This window comes from Macaca nemestrina, chromosome 7 (genome assembly GCF_043159975.1).
Source record: "Macaca nemestrina isolate mMacNem1 chromosome 7, mMacNem.hap1, whole genome shotgun sequence".
In the NCBI taxonomy this organism is placed as follows: Eukaryota; Metazoa; Chordata; class Mammalia; order Primates; family Cercopithecidae; genus Macaca; species Macaca nemestrina.
In genome coordinates this window covers 26,978,591-26,996,651 of record NC_092131.1, presented here as the reverse complement: position 1 = coordinate 26,996,651, position 18,061 = coordinate 26,978,591, and the positions used below count along the sequence as shown (strand labels likewise).

Below are 18,061 nucleotides of genomic sequence, written 5' to 3'. Positions count from 1 at the left end.
AAAAAATCCTGCACACTTTCCTTATCTTGAAAAAAAGGTATTATGAGAAATGAATAAATGAATAAATACACTCCTGAAGTTGACAAATTCACAAGTTTAGTGACCATTAACCATTTCCTCCTAAAAAGACAAACTGATAATATAAAGAAATTAACACTATATAGACTGTATTTTTTTAACCTTAATTCCACCAAGGATAGTGATTTGATAAAAATAAATCACTGAACAGTGAGTGTCAACAATATAACTTTGAGATAATAAAGCTTGGGAATTAGGAGTATTTTCAAATGGAACCATATCAGACAAAAACAGACAGCAAAGAGGTCTTTCTAGCAATTGTAACTACATACATGAGACAAACTGAAAATGGGGGTGCTACAAAAACACTATGAAAAGCATTCTGCGCAGGAGGCTGAGGCAGGAGAATGGCGTGAACCCGGCAGGCGGAGCTTGCAGTGAACTGAGATCTGGCCACTGCACTCCAGCCTGGACGACAGAGCGAGACTCCGTCTCAAAAACAAAAAAAAGAAAAGAAAAGCATTCTGCACTTCTCAAATATCATTTCACAAAAACTACAAAACAATCAGAGCCAGTAAAACTTAAATTATCTTTCAAATAGTCATCATAAACTCTAACCTAGTTAAAACAAATGTTGACTCTATCTCTAATATGCTAATACTATTATATAAATCCCTAAATGTAAATGCCAAATAAATATACCCTAAATATAAATATACCAAATATAAATACCCAAAATTCATGAACATTTTATAAGAGCTACAAGAACACACTTTTAGACAAAATGGGACTTACCACCCAAAAGGTTAAACTCTACTAAACTTCACTGTGATTACGGCCAGCCCACCCATCCTCTATATGTGAAATAAAACTTTTTATTAAAAAAGAGGTCTCACCACTTCTTGTTTCTGGGCTTCATTAAGTTTGTCAGTCAATTCTTCCAAAGTCCTTTTTGTTTCGGCATCCGACCTAGGCCACAAAAAAAGATTTAAACTTGGATATTTAGAAAATACACAGAACTAGTGAAATGCATAACATGATAATTACGTTATTACAAAATATTCTACTTTAGTGGTTCTCAAATGTTATAAAATCTGAAACACCTGGAAGGCTTGTTAAAACGCAGACTGCTGGTTCCCGTCCCCCAGATTTCAAATCAGCAAATCTGAGATGAGGCCCAAAAATGTGCCTTTCTAAAATTCGTAGGTGATGCAGGAATAGAGGTCTGCAGGTCTGGAGACCAAACTTTGAGAACTGCTGCTACACTGGAACATCACTCTCAGTAAACAAACATGTTGCAATATCTCCCATTTTAAATTAAGAAAAAAGGAAGAGAGAGAGGGACAAAAGAGAACAAAAACTCTCAATCTTACACGCTCTTTCTAGCAATTCATAAAGAAATTACCTCAAAGTGTGCTGTGCAAACTCTATCCTCAGTAACCGACCTCCCATTAGCCTTGTTTCTCATCAAATTAATAACATACGTGATAGGCTGGGTGTGGTGGCTCAAGCCTGTAATTCCAGCACTTTGGGAGGCCGAAATGGGCGGATCACGAGGTCAGGAGATCGAGACCATCCTGGCTAACACGGTGAAACCCCGTCTCTACTAAAAAATACAAAAAACTAGCCGGGCGAGGTGGCGGGCGCCTGTAGTCCCAGCTACTCGGGAGGCTGAGGCAGGAGAATGGCGGGAACCCGGGAGGCGGAGCTTGCAGTGAGCTGAGATCCGGCCACTGCACTCCGGCCTGGGCGACAGAGCGAGACTCCGTCTCAAAAAAAAAAAAATAAATAACATACATGATAAATGAACAAATCGTACAGAAAGATTTACAAAGAAAAGAAAAAGCCTTTCTGTCTTGCACTGTCTTACTTCTGGCTGCACTTCCCTCTGTGAATCATGCACAACCATTTCCATTATTAATTATTTTGCTAGTTGCCTTCATCATGTTCAACTCAAGACATTTTCGATTGGCTGTTTTGAAATATTTAGCTCATTCTCTAATTTCAGATTACGTTATTACCATTTTTGATTCTATTGGACCTGTAGAGTTTTATGTAATACATTTATACATCTTATGAATATTGTGAATTATTCCATCCTATGAAATTGATGGAATTGATGCTTTGTGCTCACATTCTGTCATGCTCACATTGTAGTCAGCTTCACACTTGAATCATAACTTTCTTGTGTTCTTGTCTTTTCCAAGCTTTCTCATTATCTTTTGGCTTTATATGGGCCTTACTTATCACATCATTGATATTTTCCTCCCACTTCTTACTGAATGGTCAACAAACCATCTATTTCACTCTTTTTACTTTCCTGCTCTAGTGTAGAGTGAATACTTCCTGGGCCTGCTCCATGACTGTCATTCCAGGGTTACTTTCACTGAATCCCCAGGTTAATTTTACTATTTCTTAACATTTTTATCTTTCTATTTCTTGGTTACAATTTTATTTAACTAAATTTTCGAAGACTTTAAACCTCTGAAAATGTCTTTCTGTATGTATGTATAGAATGTTAAAATATATTGCTGTATATTCACACAGTGGAATACCAAAGAATAACAAAAATAAGTAAACTGCAAGAACCTGACACAACACCCATAAATATTACAGCCCCTTTCTTGGCTTTTGTGGCTCTATGCTGTCTGGAATTTCCCCCATCTCACTAGCTATTCCATCTCAGGTCAGCTCCTCCTTCTATCATAAGATTCCTAAATATTACCACTCTTTGCAACTCAGTCCTGTCCTTGATATCCTCCCTATAGTTTCTCTCTTGTTATTATCCATTTCCATGGTTCCAAATGACATTTCTCCATGCTGACCACTCTTAAATTTTACCTCAACTTAGACTTTTCCTTTGAGCTCCATAGTAAATATCTATCTGAATATTTTACTTTCCATTTGAATGTCTCACAGGCATCTTGAACATAACATATTCAAGGCCAAACTCTCTACACCTCACCTACCCAAACCAGTCTTCCATATCTCAGGAAGTGGAATCACCATCTACTTATTCAAATTGAAAATCTTAGAGTCATCCTTAGTTTATCCTCCCTCACCCACCACTACCAAATTCTGTCTCTTTGATTTCCAAAAACAGTATCTTCAAACACATCCCTGTCCATCTCTCTCCTGCCATAATCCTGGGTCAGGTGATCATCAACTCTCATATACTAGTGCAACAGACTTCTACCTTGCCCTCCTCAAATCAATTTTTTTTTTCCTTTGTGACAGGTTTCACTCTGATACCCAGGCAGGAGTGCAGTGACTCATCTCAGCTCACCGCAGCTTCAACCTCCTGGGCTCAAGCAATCCTCCCACCTCAGCCTCCCAAGTAGCTGGGACCATGGGCATGTGCCACCATGCCAGGCTAATTTTTCTGTATTTTTAGTAGAGACGGGGTTTCACCATGTTGCCCAGGCTGGTCTCAAACTCCTGAGCTCAAACAATCCACCTGCCTCGGCCTCCCAAAGTGTTGGGATTATCGGCCTGAGTCACTGCACCTGGCCCAAATCAGTTCTTCATATGGCATCCAAAGTAGGTGATTTCTGAATTAAACTTTACTTAATCCTTTCCAAAAGCTTGCTTCCCAGTGTACTTTTATTATTCAATGTATGTTTTGTAATAAATGTCAAAAATGAAAAATCAGTAATTAAATGAGAATACCAACCTTTCAACATCAAATAGAAAGTTAAACTTTTTAACTCCCTGTCCATTATTTTTATAAACATGAAGTAAGAATTTGTGGTACAAGTAAAGCAGAGCAGCATCCAGAAATTTTACACATTCACAAAGGTAAGCCACCTCATTTCCCAAGAAACCTAACTCCTATTTTGGGTTAAACAAAGTTTTCTGCCTCACACATGCCTCTAGGTCACAAGGCTATTACCAGATGGTACCAGCCTATAGATCATAAAAACTATTACCAGATACTAACAGCCCAGTCCAATATTGGTTATTTAAATGACCATTGAAACTATACAACTAAATCATCCCTGCAACTTCCCCTGTGTCTTCTTACAAGGCAACTATTCCCTTTAACTCATGTTCCCAGTGCTTAATTTATACCCTTCCTTGAAATGGGTAATGGTTATGTAATAAAACCATTCCTACAATACATTAAAGTGTTAATGTCATTTTGTTAATTTTATCAACTTGTAAAAAAAAAAAAAACCTAAATATTAAATAAATATTACCAGTTTAAAAGGTTAGCAATATAGCTCAATAATATATCTCACGATCCAGGAATTTAAATGCTTTATTTGTATCAGTCACATGTGAAAATGATTTTGAACCATCATACACTGTAAGTGATAAAGAACAGAAACTTTGGGGCCTTACTGCCTGGATTTTAATTCTGACTCCGCTACAGCCCTCCTGTTGGATTTCCAGAGAGCTGAGTTATTTCATCTCTCTCTGCCCATTTCCTCATCCATAAACTAGAGGAAAAATTAATGATTACCTCAAAGGGTAGTTACTAGAATTAAAGTTAAATCATGAAATAAGGGCTCAATAATATTAGCTAATAGCACTAGTAATAATGGTAGAATCTTTCATTCTCATTACAGCCTATACTTGATATTCATAGATTTAACATTTATAGTTTTGACTATGTTTGTTGCAGCGACACAGAACTAGTGCGTGGTATGATTTAGATAGCTGGAGTCATCAAGCAAATATCGTAAACAAATTTCAATTCAGCTTTATTGTTCCCTAATCATTGCTGTATATGGATTGCAATTCTTAGGAAGGCATAAAAATCTTTGTTTTTCAGCAAAACATGGCCTCCAAAAGAAAGCCACCTGCCACTGGTGATGACAAAAATGGACAGAGAGTAAAGAAGTTTAAATTAAATAACAGCTCTTGGGGACTATCCAGATTGACAAAATTGCGAAGATGGGGCAGATGTTAACCACTGACCCTCAAAGAATTCAACTAAAAGCTAAAGTATTGCATTCTGCAATGGTTTATGTTCATTGACAAACTTCATGTTACACTTCTTTTTTGTGTGTGCAATGCCAAAAGTCAGTCAGCTAGCGAGTCAGTCTTTGTGTCTCTCTCTCCAATGGTATTTGCAAATGTACCTCTTTGCAAAAGTCTCACAATGTATCCCTCCATAATGTCAGCATTCCATTGTATTAAGTTAAAGTGTTTTTAGAAATAGGAAATTAATTTGTCTAACATTGAGTCATGATATATTCTAAATTCAAAGGGCTGTAAACTGTTCTGTTAATAAATTTTCAGATACTGTATAAAAACAACACTTTTTAAAAATCTAGATAAATATGTCAATTACAGAAGCTAATTTATTCTCCTCATAATTTATCCCTCTCATAAAAACCATAGGCTGCTTTTACCGGCTCCTTCTGGAAAGCTCCCTGTTGAAATCATCTCCAAGGCGAATTTGTTCACTGCTGAGGTCTCGAAGAGACTGATGAAAAGCATGAAGCTAGCAAAGGCAAAACACAGTTATCCATTTAGAATTCTGTTGAATTCTTCCATGAAGATTCGCCAAAGGTAAGAATAAGATCTTGTTCTTTGCAATAATAACCAGATTCTGTAATATTATTATGAAAGAAAACACCTATTTTGAAAGAAAAAATTTCCAAGAAAAACAAATTTTTAAAAGTTTTATATAACATTTACCATCACATTTTCTAGAGTACAATTCTACTCCTTCAGAATTCTACCCCTCTAGAAGGGGTCTGTTTCTTCCTTAATCAGGGTAAAAGAAGAAGAAAAGAGAGAGAGAGAGAAAGAAGGAGAAAACCGGTCTGCCTACTTTTTCTGTAAAGGGCCCAACAGCGACTATGCCAGGATTACAAGCTGTACGGTCTCTGTCACAGTTAATATTGCCACTGTAGCGCAAAAGTAACTATAAACAAATAAGCGTGGCTGAATTACAATAAAATTTTATTCTATCAGCCTACAATGCCTTACTTTGCCAACTCCTGCTGTAGAGAAACTCTTGCTCATGTACACTTGGAAACATGTACAAGAAAGTATGGTGCAGCATTATTCATAATGAGAACATGAGAAACCAAATGTACACCAAGATAAATAAATTGTAGTATATTCCTCCACTGGAGTATAATATAGCAATGAAAATGAAACAATCAAAGATACCTACGCGTTAGTAAAGTTGAATGTCAAAAACATAACATCAAGTAAAATAAGAAGTTACAAAAGATTATAGTAGTATCCCATTTACATAAAGTTTAAAGGCAAGCAACACTAAATAAGATGTAGGTAGTAAAAATTTAAAAAGTAAAAAAAAATTGTTTTTTAAAGCAGAAACAGTGTCATGACATGTATGAAGTCAGGATAGTGGATACCCCTTGGGAAAAGATGGAGTATAAAAGAGGCTTGGGGGTATGATAATGCTTTACTTAGTGGCCTGGGTGGGGATTACATGGTATTCATTCTCATTATTGTAACTTTAACTGTAAATATATATGCTGAATATAAATTGAATGATTTATAATAAAACTACGTTAAACAGACTTGAAGAAACAACAAATTGATTCATTTCAACAAATGCACATTAAGCAATTTATCAGTGCCAGCTACTGAGAAGTGGTTCACAATCTGATATGAGAGCCAGATATGTAAACAAACCACAAATTCTTTACGGGGGCATTAAGAAAGTACACAGTCAAGTGGAGCTAAGGGTAATTTTGAGAATGAACTTAATGAGGAAGAACCATAAAAAGAAAGGAGTGAAGTAGTATAGCAAATGAAAAACTTAAGTTTTGCAATCATGATTTTCCAATTTAGCAAACCAGCATCTGGGGATGCATCCTTGACACTTCCTTTTCACTCACTGCTACATTCCCCACATGGCTATCTAATTTTCAAGACCTTTCCATTTTATACACTAAAACACCTTTAATTCTACCTCCTTCTCTCCAACTCCATCTATCCTAACCCAAGTGACCATCAATTCACATCCAGAGCACAGTAAAATCCTTCTAATTGGTTCACCCACATTGACTCCATTTTCCACACTACAGCCAGAGTGATCTTTTCAAAATAATTTTGTCAGCCCTGTTACACAGCTCTACAGAATCTCATCACTTCATACTTGTTTAGCCTCGTGGGCCTTCTTTAAATTGCTCATAGGGGCTATCTTCTCTCCTGCCAAGCTATTTGTTCTACCTGGAATAACTCTTACTCACCTTTCAGATCTCAGCTCAGTCAGCCTTTCTTCAGGAAGCCCTCCTTGCCGGGGCATGTCCTCTACCATACAATTCTGTAGCCCTATGCATCTTTTCACTATAGCATGCATCTCAGTTCATAAATAAGGTTGTATTTATGTATTTATTTAATATCTAGCTCCTCCTCTAGATTATAAATGTATTAAAAGACAAGGTTTCTGCTCATCACTGTTTCCAAGTGTAAGCATTATCCCAATAACAGAGACATTAAATAAACAGAAGGAAACAGTAAATGAATAATGTTAAGATATTGTTCTCTGTTCTGGGCTTCATCATATAGTCCATGCTTGCAAGGTGCAACTATCAAAAAAATAACATTGCCAAGGAAAAGTTTCCACAGCGTGTCTTCTAATACATTTGATTTTTTGTCTCTTTATGCAGTAACAAGTGAAAGCTACAGAGGAATATCTTAAGATACACTTTGAGTACCTAATCCTAAAACTACCAAAACAGAAAGGTCAAAGTGCAGAACTCCCCCAGCCCTTTTCAATTTAATTTAGCTACTTAAGACAACAAAAGGAAAAATTACAGCTCTGCAGAGAACTTTAAAGAAGCAGAAAAAGATTTCCACAAAACTAGTACTTCAGAAATCTTTAGTGAATACATAAAGTATGGAATTTCTTACTTAATAGCAAATGGCTCTATCAATGATTCAACAATCAGAAAAACACTAACGGTAGGAAAATCAGTAGATCAACCACACAAAGATTAACTTGGTCATACTAAACCAAACTTAGTAAAAGAGAAAGTAGCTGACTTAGCAGGGATTACGGAAAAATGTGCTGAACAAGAGAGGAAACAAAACGTGTCCAATTAAGCTCATTTTTAAATGTTCTGCAAGATATAATCCTCCATAACAAAACTCAAAACAAAGGGAAGATGATTTGTACATTGAAAATAAACTAGTTTACTTGAAAAATCCTATATTAACAATCTTATATTCACATAGAATGACAAAAGACCCCATGTAGCCAAAACAATCCTAAGCAAAAAAGAACAAAGCTGGAGGCAGTATACTCCCTAATTTCAAAACATTATAAAGCGCTTGTAATCAAAACAGCATGGTACTGGCAAAAAAACAGATGCATCAACCTATGAACAGAGGCGAAATCCCAGAAATAAACCCACACATTTGTGGTTAGCTGATTTTTTATGAAGGTGCTAAAAACACACAATGGGAAAGCATAGTCTCTTCAATAAATTGTGTTGGCAAAACTGCACATACATGCAGAATAATGAAATTAGGCCCTTAACTTATAACACACAAAAAAATCAACTCAAAATGGATGAAACACTTAAATACAAGACCTGAAACTATAAAACCACTAGAAGAAAACGTAGGAGAAAAGCTCCATGACTTTAATTTAGACAATGATTTCTTGAATATGATGACCCCAAAAGCACAGGCAGCAAAAGCAAAAATAGGCAAACGGGATCACATCAAACTATAAAGTTTCTGCATAGCAAAGGAAACAATTAATAAAGTGACAAGACAATCCACAGGATGGGAGAAATATCTGCAAACCATATGTCTGACAAGGCATTAATATCCAAAATATACAAAGAACTCAAACAACTCAATAGCCAAAAAAAAAAAAATTTTAATGGGCAAAGGACCTGAACAGACATTTCTCAAAAGAAGACATAACAATGGTCAATAGGTACATTTTTAAAAATATTCAGCATCAGTAAACTTTAGGAAAATTCCAATTGAAACCACAATGAGATATCACCTCACACCTGTTAAAATGGCTTTTATCAAAAAGATGGAAGATAAGTGTTGGACAGGATGTGGAGGAAAGCGACCTCTTGTACACCCTGTTGGTGGGAATGTAGATTAGTACAGCCATGATGGAAAACTGTATGGAGGGTCTTCAAAAACTAAAACTAAGACTACCATATGACCCATTAATCCCATTTCTGGATATATCCCCAAAGCTACTAAAATCAATGTGTCAAAGGGATATCTGCACTCTCATGTTCATTGCAGCATTATTCACAATAGCCAACATCTGCAGACAACCTAAGCAGCCATCAGTGAATGAATGGATACAGAAAAAGTAGTATATATACACAACGCAATACTATTCAGCCTTTAAAAAGGGAGAAATCCTGTCATTTGCAAAAACACGGATGAATCTGAAGATATTATGTTAAGTAAAAAAGGCCAGGCACAGAAAGACAAATACTATATGATCCCACTTGTGTATGAACTCTAATAAAGTTGAACTCATAGAAAGATAGAGGAGAATAATGGTTACCAGAAGGTGGTGGGGAGGGGGGGTGAAGAGGGAGAGAAAGGGGAGTTGATCAAACAGTCCAAAGTTTCAGACAGACAGGAGGGATAGGTTTTGAGATTTATTGCACATCAGGGTGACCAGTGTCAATAATAATGTACTATACATTTCAAAATAACTGACAGAATAAATTTCAAACGTCTCACCATAAAAAATGATAGATAAGCAAAGTGACAGATGTTAACTTGATTTAATCATGCCACATTGTATACATATATTAAAATATCTTATTATACCCCATAAATGTACACAACTATGATTTTTCAATAAGAAAAAAATAATAAAAAGTAAAATAAAGTCATTTACTTGGTTCAAAATCAAAGGGATCAGTATAAAGTTACTAATGATCAAATTGGTTAAAATATAAACTTAAGTTCAAGTGTTAGTCATCTATATACAATAGAAACATAAGGAAATCCTGCACACAAATTACAGAATTGTACAAAGTACCTGAGTCATATCATCAGTCTCTTGAACAAAGCGGACACCAGTTCTTGATCTGGTATTTCGTTTAATACCCAGTGGATCCCCATAGTCCTTGAGAGGTGAGGTAGGTGGAAAACGATGGCTCTCTTCACAAGTGAAAGAAAAGGGAAGGTATTAAAACACTGCATAGAAAAGACAATCTAAACTTTTACTCAGTACAAACAAGGCAGACATGGATACACATATACATATGTCCCTAACCCAGACTATTTCCCAACTATCTTGCTATGGCTATAAAGTTCCACCAAATTAGCATTAATTGTGCTCTTAAAGCAGATAAAATGAAAAACAGAAATAACCTGGAAATAGAACACTCCAAAGTTTCAATTTGCTATACTTTCCAAAGAAGCAACATATTTGCTCATATAAAAATAATAAATTGCTAAATAAAAAACTTGTATGACCCTTTAATATAACTTAATACTAAAAAACACAATTTTTAAAACTACGTAATCTACAATCTGAACAGCATATAAAAATAAAAACTAACTACAGAAAAAGTACCCAATTTTTAATCATTTTGATCACAATCAACAGTAATATTAACAATGTAAGGTACCACTGTTCAATTATCTAAATCGTCTCCCCTTACTGCAGGCTTTTCGATTCAAACATGAATCTCAGTGCTATACAAAAGTGTAAGTAAGATTAATTAGGACAAACGGTCATAACCTTTAAGCTAGCCATTCATATCCACCTGCATGCCAAGACTAAAATTCATCTGGTCTTAACAAGTATCACAGGATATTTCATAAGACATGTGAAATGTATTATGCTAGGACAAGATACTTAACCTAAAAAGTGTATCACATAGTGAATCTTATTTATGTATTTGTTTTGATTCTTTGGCAGCAGACAATTAAATCCAGGTTTTTGTCAGGTAAAGCTCTAATGTGGTCTACAGAGTCTGAGGAAAAAATCAATATAACAACAAAAATCCTTTAATATATTTCAAATTATGTACTATAAAATCCTGGACAACTAAATGTTCTATCATCCAATCTGCGTGAAGTTATGCATGGGTCATATTTCTCCAAAAATTAAATGTATTCAATATCTACTTCAAAAATATTTTTAAAACAAAAAAATGTTTTCCAGAACATTTGAAGTGTTTACCTGGCCCAGTGCCACCATCAAGGTCACTTGCACTCAAACTTGTAACAGAAATACTTCTCCCTCCTGAGTTTCTCAATAAACGTTGACTCCGGAGTTGGTCGATTGATTGTTCCAAGCTTTCTTTTAACTAAGTTAAAGAATATAATGAATGAAGCATTATTCTTCCTAAACACCTTCCAAATACAAATAGACCAAAGATTTTCAAAGCTATTTCTGAAATATCTGGGTTCTCCCCAAAAAATATATGAGAAAATGTTAAACTATGTTTAAAATATAAAAATAGTAAATACAAATATTTTAAGAACCAATACTAAAATCTGGTTTTAAAAGGCATCTGTCACTACCTATTCCATTTTTTATTGCCAGATGTGGAAAAGATGTCTATTGTGCAAGGGCTTACAAAACCAAATTGAAATGTCTAATTGGTGCACCACTCATGTGAAGAAACATAACAAGGTCAACACAACTGAAAGAAGACAGAAAACTTTCCTCCCTTCTAAACATTCCTTCAGAAACTCCAGGTCTACAACAAATAGGAAACTAAACAGCTGTCACAGTGACAGCTGCTACTGAAACAATGTACACTGTCCAACTCTATTATCAGAATACCTCTTTCAGTCATTCAAAGGCTTCAAATCCCAGAAAATGATTGGGTCAGATATCAGACCGCCAGTACACACTAAAAACTACACCTGTCCAAATGCTTTATTCAGTTTATTAAGGAGTCGGCCAACAGGGGACGTACAAAAACATATCTTTAGACTTAAAGAGCTACATTAAATAAAAACATGCTAAATACTGAGAATAATGTTCAGAGCTGTAAACAATTACAGACCTGAGAATAGGATTCGACTAAGACCCAAGGGAAAAAAAGAGTAAAGCGGAAGAAAATCTATACATCCTGAATTGCTGGGAAACTTCGGGTCTAGATATCTTATTCAAGGATGAACAGAAAGTAATTTTAAACATAATGCATGGATCCATGGAACAAGTCAACTATAACTATTTAAACAGAATTTGACATTCTATATAAACCAAACGATTCACTGAGAAGACAGTGTTTCCTAAGTATAGCCAGTGTTAAAAGGTAGAACACCATTTATGGGGAGAACAAGTTGCTTTACTTGGGGAAACGAGCGGAAAGAAAGGAGCCTCAACTGAAGGAGAAGCACAGATGAAACAGAATATGAGTCACAAACAAAGCAAATCCTTTTTCAGTCTGGCTGTTTGGATTTGGCTGTTCTGGAGAACTAAAATTGAAACAATTTGTATTAAAAGAAGTAGAGTTAGAATTTCAGGAATCTACTTCTTTTGTCCCTCTCATTTCTGTAAGAAAAAAAAAAAAAGAGGATTTCCACATCCCTCTGATTCCTCCTTCCCTAAACTGGGATATGTACGATACCATCCTGCCTTGAGTATTCACCAGCCAGCTATAAGACTCAGCATTGGCTGGGCGCGTTGGCTCACGCCTGTAATCCTAGCACTTTAGGAGGCCGAGATGGCTAGATCACTAGGTCAGGAGTTCAAGACCAGTCTGGCAAACATGGTGAAACCTCGTGTCTCCTCAAATACAAAATATTAGCCGGGCATGGTGGCGGGCGCCTGTAATCCCAACCACTCGGGAGGATGAGGCAAGAGAACTGCTTGAACCTGGGAGGCGGAGGTTGCAGTGAGCTGAGATTGCGCCACTGCACTGCAGCATGGGTGACAGAGTGAGACTCTGTCTCAAAAAATAAAAAAATAAAAATAAAAAAACAACTCAGCATCAATCCACAAAACATACTATGATGCCCAGGAAAATCAAGGTTTACCTTCAGAGTAATTTACACATACGTAAAATAACACATAAGTGGACCAGAGATCTTATGCAGTGACCACAAAGTAGTATATCAGTAATCTATGACAAAATTATCAGAATAAAACTAAACAATGTTAAAGCTTAAAAGCTCAAATTCAAACTGTAACATGAGAAACAGACTAGAAGTATAAAGTGACTTTAGATCATACAAATTAGTGTCAGAACAAAAATATAAAATCAGCTCTCTTAACTTTTGCTGTGTTTATTATTTCCATCTTTCAAGCTAAACTCAATTTCAGTATCCTTTTGAAAGCAGAGTCAGCTATCATTTCTTACTACTGCTTCTTTTTGAAGGTAATCTGCCTTTTTAGCTCTGGCTATTTTTCAGATTTTCTCTTTACCTTTGTCAGTGGTTTTATTACGTATCACTATGTACAGTTTTATTTGTATTTATTCCATTTTTGATCCACAGAGATCAGAAAATCCATAGCTTAATAAATTTCATATGTTGTAAATTCTCAGGCATCATCTTTTCAAACATTGTTTTTGCCTCATTCTCTCTCCCCTCTCCTTTTGGAAATGCAACTGCGTTTAAGTTATACCTTTTTACCAAATGCTGTATGTCTTCTTTTCTCTTTTCTGTATTTTTTCAATCTTTCATTCTTCCAGTCTTTTTGGATATCTTATGCTGGTTTGTCTTTCAATTCATGAATTCTCTTTCAACTATACACAAGCTATTGTTCACTTCATTCATTAAAGGTCAGTTGGTTATTTACTTATGTTATTTTTCAGTTTCTGAAATTTTCATTTGGTTCCTTTTAGTTTTCAATTATTTTCCAAATCTCTTAATTCTTTTAATTTTTTAAACATGTTATTCATGATTACCTTATAGTCCCATATATTTTTCTATTGTCTGCTTCTTCCCTTGGTTTTCAGATACCTTTTATATTCTCTTATGTCTGTGTATTCTTTATCATGTGATAGACATTTTACATGAAAAGCTTTAGAGATAATTTAAAGTTCAAGAGGATGACATCTTTATTCAGAAAAATCTGGTTCTGTTTCTAATAGAAAGTCAGGTTAGGGTCACTAGCAATGTCAAATCACCTTAATCCACTTAGGAATTGAGTGGTTCAAGGACAGGCTTCTGTTACTATGAAGGCTGTTCTATTTTCAGTTTATCACTTCTCATTTCCAATTCACCACTTTGCCTATACTGTCACCCTTTGGGGTCTCCATTAAAGCTAAAGGGCTCCTGAACTCCAGTTTTGCTCTTCCAAGCCTCTTAAGTTGATTGATAACTCTGATCCTAGCCTCTCTGCTTTTAATCCGCCTCTTTAGGAATCAGCTATCACCTTGAAGGAGGAAAAAAGTCCCAAATATAAGACTTACCCTTCTGGACTTACGTTTTTTGCCAGATCCTGACTACAAAATTCCTTACTGCCTTAGTAGTTTTTTGATGGATTCATAATATTATTTTTTTACTTTTTTTTCATGTTTCTAGTTGTTCTCAGTAGAAGAGTTGATCGAAAATAATCTTATCTACCAATGCCAAAAGCAGATCTTGCCAGCATCCTTTTTATGTAGGCTTATTTGCTAACAAATCCTAAGCTGTAACTAAAAGCTGAGAAATAAAATGAATTTTCACACACACACACACACACTCCCTGCCACCAAAAGAAAAAAAGCTACCATGAGACATACAGAAGAACATTAAAGAACAAGAGAAATGAAACACTTCCCCAAAATCTAAGAAGAATAAAAGATGTTCAAAAACTATTTCAAAAATACAAAAATTACAAAAATGATTTGTCAACCCCATTTTAAAACTCTAAAAAGATATATCCAAAGCCATTGAAGATGAACAGGATGATTTATAAGGTCCAAAAAATAAAATTATGTAATGTAAAGGGAGATGAATGAAATAAAGGCTATTTTAAATTACTCTTCCAAGCATTATGGCAAAAACAATTCTTGCATCTAAAACATAAAACTAAAAATGTAATAGAATTAAAATCTACACTTGAAGTAGTCACAACACAACACAACAGACACTGCACAAAATTTAATGATGTATGGAGCCGATTTGGTAACTCCTAAAACACAAAAACCAAGAAATAAAGAGATAAAGTATGAAGTCATAAAAATTGTTTTAAACTCTTTCGGATTATAACACCTTACTAGGTGTAAAGCCGAACCAAACAAAATTAAATAAAAACAAAATAATATTAATAAAACTCAATCTAACATTAATTTTCTATGACGGATGATATTATTTTCCTAAAATTAATCAATCTCACCCAAGACTGTGGTACTAACTACAATGTTGTAAATTCTTTCGAGTCTAGTAGGACTACCTCACCGGATACCAAATGATGATCCTATTTTCCCCCACTTTCCCCTGTCTGAAATACTGTAAAATGGACATCACAGAACATAATATAATGTATATCAATACCTCACTTGATATAAATGCATTATTTAAAGATTAGGTCTATTCTTTCACCCTCTGTTCTTTTGATATTAACCTGAAACAATGGAAACTACTGTGTACCAGTACAAATGCAAATAAAATTTGGGCACTGGAACCGAATGGCTATGGTTTGGATCTGTGTCCTCACCTAAATCTCATGTTCAATTATAATCCCCAGTGTTGGAGGTGGAGCCTGGTGAGAAGTGATTGGATCATGGGAGCAGAGTTCTTCTGAATGGTCTAGCACCATCCCCACTTGGTACTGTACAGTGAGTGAGTTATGAGATCTGGTTGTTTAAAAATGTGTAGCACCTCTCCGCTCCTTCCCATGCTCCTACTCTGGCCATGTGACATGTGTGCTTCCCCTTTGCCTTCTGCCATGATTGTACGTTTCCTGAGTCCTCCCTAGAAGCTGCTTCCTGTACAGCCTGTGGAACCGTGAGCCAATGAAACCTTTTTTCTTTATAAATTACCCAGTCTCAGGTAGTTCTTTATAGCAATGCAAGAATGGACTAACACAGGTAGTTTATCCAAATCATCAAGACATGCTTTTTCAGATTTAAGCATGTAGTAGGCTTCCTCTAGCCAAAGATAAAACAATTTGAGCATAAATAAAAACATTAACTGCAATGGATGAAAACACTTTAAATATGCATAAATTATAAGTTAATAATGATACTCAAGGGGTAAAAAAGTCATTGGTCACCATAAGAAGATGTAGGAAATCAATTATTTTGGAAACTGATATATAAATGAATTGAAAAATAACTGTAGATGCTTTTACATTACCATGAAAATAAAATACTAAGTTTTAAAATTGTCACAGAGATAACCGAAAGCCTTTTGATGTCTCTATTTGGAAAAACTCTGATTAGAAACAAAATGTAACTCAAGGTTAATGAACTGAACAAGAATGCATATAAAACTCAAAAGGATTGACTACATTGCAACCAAAATCTATGAAAGGAGATCATCTGGGCAACAATGGGTACTCCAAAAAACAGAAGTGATCATTAAAAACATTATAATTCAGGCCGGGATGGTAGCTCACGCCTGTAATCCCAGCACTTTGGGAGGCCAAGGCAGAAGGATCACTTGGGCCCAGGAGTTCAAGACCAGCCTGGCCAACATGGTAAGATCCCATCCCTCCTAAAAGATTAAAAAGTAAAAAGTAGCCAGGTGTGGTGGTACACAACTGGAGTCCCAGCTACTCAGGAGGCTGAGGTGGGAGGATTGCTTAAGCCCAGTAGTTCAAGGTTACAGTGAGCTGTGATTGCACCTCTGCACTCCAGCCTGGATAACATAGTCAGACTCTGTCTCAAAATAAGTAAATAAATAAAAATTTAAAAATAGAAATATTGTGATTCAGAAGGACCAAAGAAAAGCTTCCTTTGCTTTCCTCTGCTGTACTACTTTCACTTCTGCCCCTACTCCTGTCTGCATCTTTCACATCCCATCAGATAACTTTCTTACATGTTTTATTTTGTGGATGAAATAAGATAATCTATGTAAAACAATTAGAACAGTGCCTGAGGCAGATTTGGTTGTTCAGTAAATGACACTTTTTATCATTATGATTAAAGGCAATGACAATAAAAGTAAAAAATAAACAGAATGATGAAATAGAATGCTTTAATCAGGAGAAGGTATTTAAAAGAGTTTGTCATCCCCTAAAAATGTATTTACAACTCAAATGGAAATATCTGTTGAGTTTATTTACTTCCCATTTATAAAACCACTCCCGGGCAGGACGCGGTGGCTCAAGCCTGTAATCCCAGCACTTTGGGAGGCTGAAGCAGGCGGATCACGAGGTCAGGTGATCGAGACCATCCCAACCAACATGGTGAAACCCCATCTCTACTAAAACTAGAAAAATTAACTGGGCATGGTGGCATGCACCTGTAGTCCCAGCTACTCAGGAGGCTGAGGCAGGAGAATCGCTTAAACCTGGGAGGCGGAGGTTGCAGTGAGCTGAGATCACGCCACTGCATTCCAACCTGGTGACAGAGCGAGACTCCATCTCAAAAAAAAAAAACAAAAAAAAACTATTCCCTCAGAAAGTTCAGCATTATTCAACTCTAGGCCTACCAAAGAGACTTGATGACAATGGGTCCCTCACTGAAAATTGCTTTCTTAACATTACAGTATTTACTGCTATGGAATATATCATACCTAAAATTGGGTATACATAATTTAACTTCCCAACTGCCCAATTCAAAGGAAATTTGATACCCTAAGTAGGGATCTAATACTCAACTTTACAAAGGAGGACTATACTCTGCTAATGGTTAACAAGAATGTTTTCAATTTTTAACTAATAAATTAAAAAGCAAAGACTCAATTCCCATTATTAATAATCTGAAACATTTCATGAGCTACTGAAATATAACAAAGTCTATAGAGCTCCATTAGTCAAGTACATCATAAATCATAAAAATGCTGTAAATACAAGGATGTCCAAACTCATTTTCTAAATAAAAATAGTAGAAACCCTTATGAGGGAAGATATGTTTCCCTACACCCAATTAGCTTGCAATTACAAGTGATTAATGATGACTATACCTTTACTTTGTAAAAAAAAAAACAAAAAAACAAAAAAAAAACAACAAGTCATCAATCACAACTTCGGAGTTACGTGACAATTCAATACAAC

General features: G+C 35.6%; 1 protein-coding gene across 14 annotated transcripts in view; it reads right to left on the bottom strand.

Moving 5' to 3' along the window:
- Positions 1–18,061, bottom strand: part of LOC105467643 (centrosomal protein 128) — a 458,395-nt gene that overhangs the window by 411,235 nt on the left and 29,099 nt on the right. For 13 of the 14 annotated variants that reach the window (XM_071099786.1, XM_071099789.1, XM_071099780.1 and 10 more), the window contains 4 exons: positions 11,138–11,264; positions 9,986–10,107; positions 5,379–5,470; positions 915–987 (listed from right to left, as the gene is read on the bottom strand). In XM_071099786.1, coding sequence (XP_070955887.1) covers positions 915–987; positions 5,379–5,470; positions 9,986–10,107; positions 11,138–11,264 — 414 coding nt within the window. The remainder of the gene's footprint in view (positions 1–914; positions 988–5,378; positions 5,471–9,985; positions 10,108–11,137; positions 11,265–18,061) is intronic. The other variant, XM_071099790.1, reaches the window with a different exon arrangement.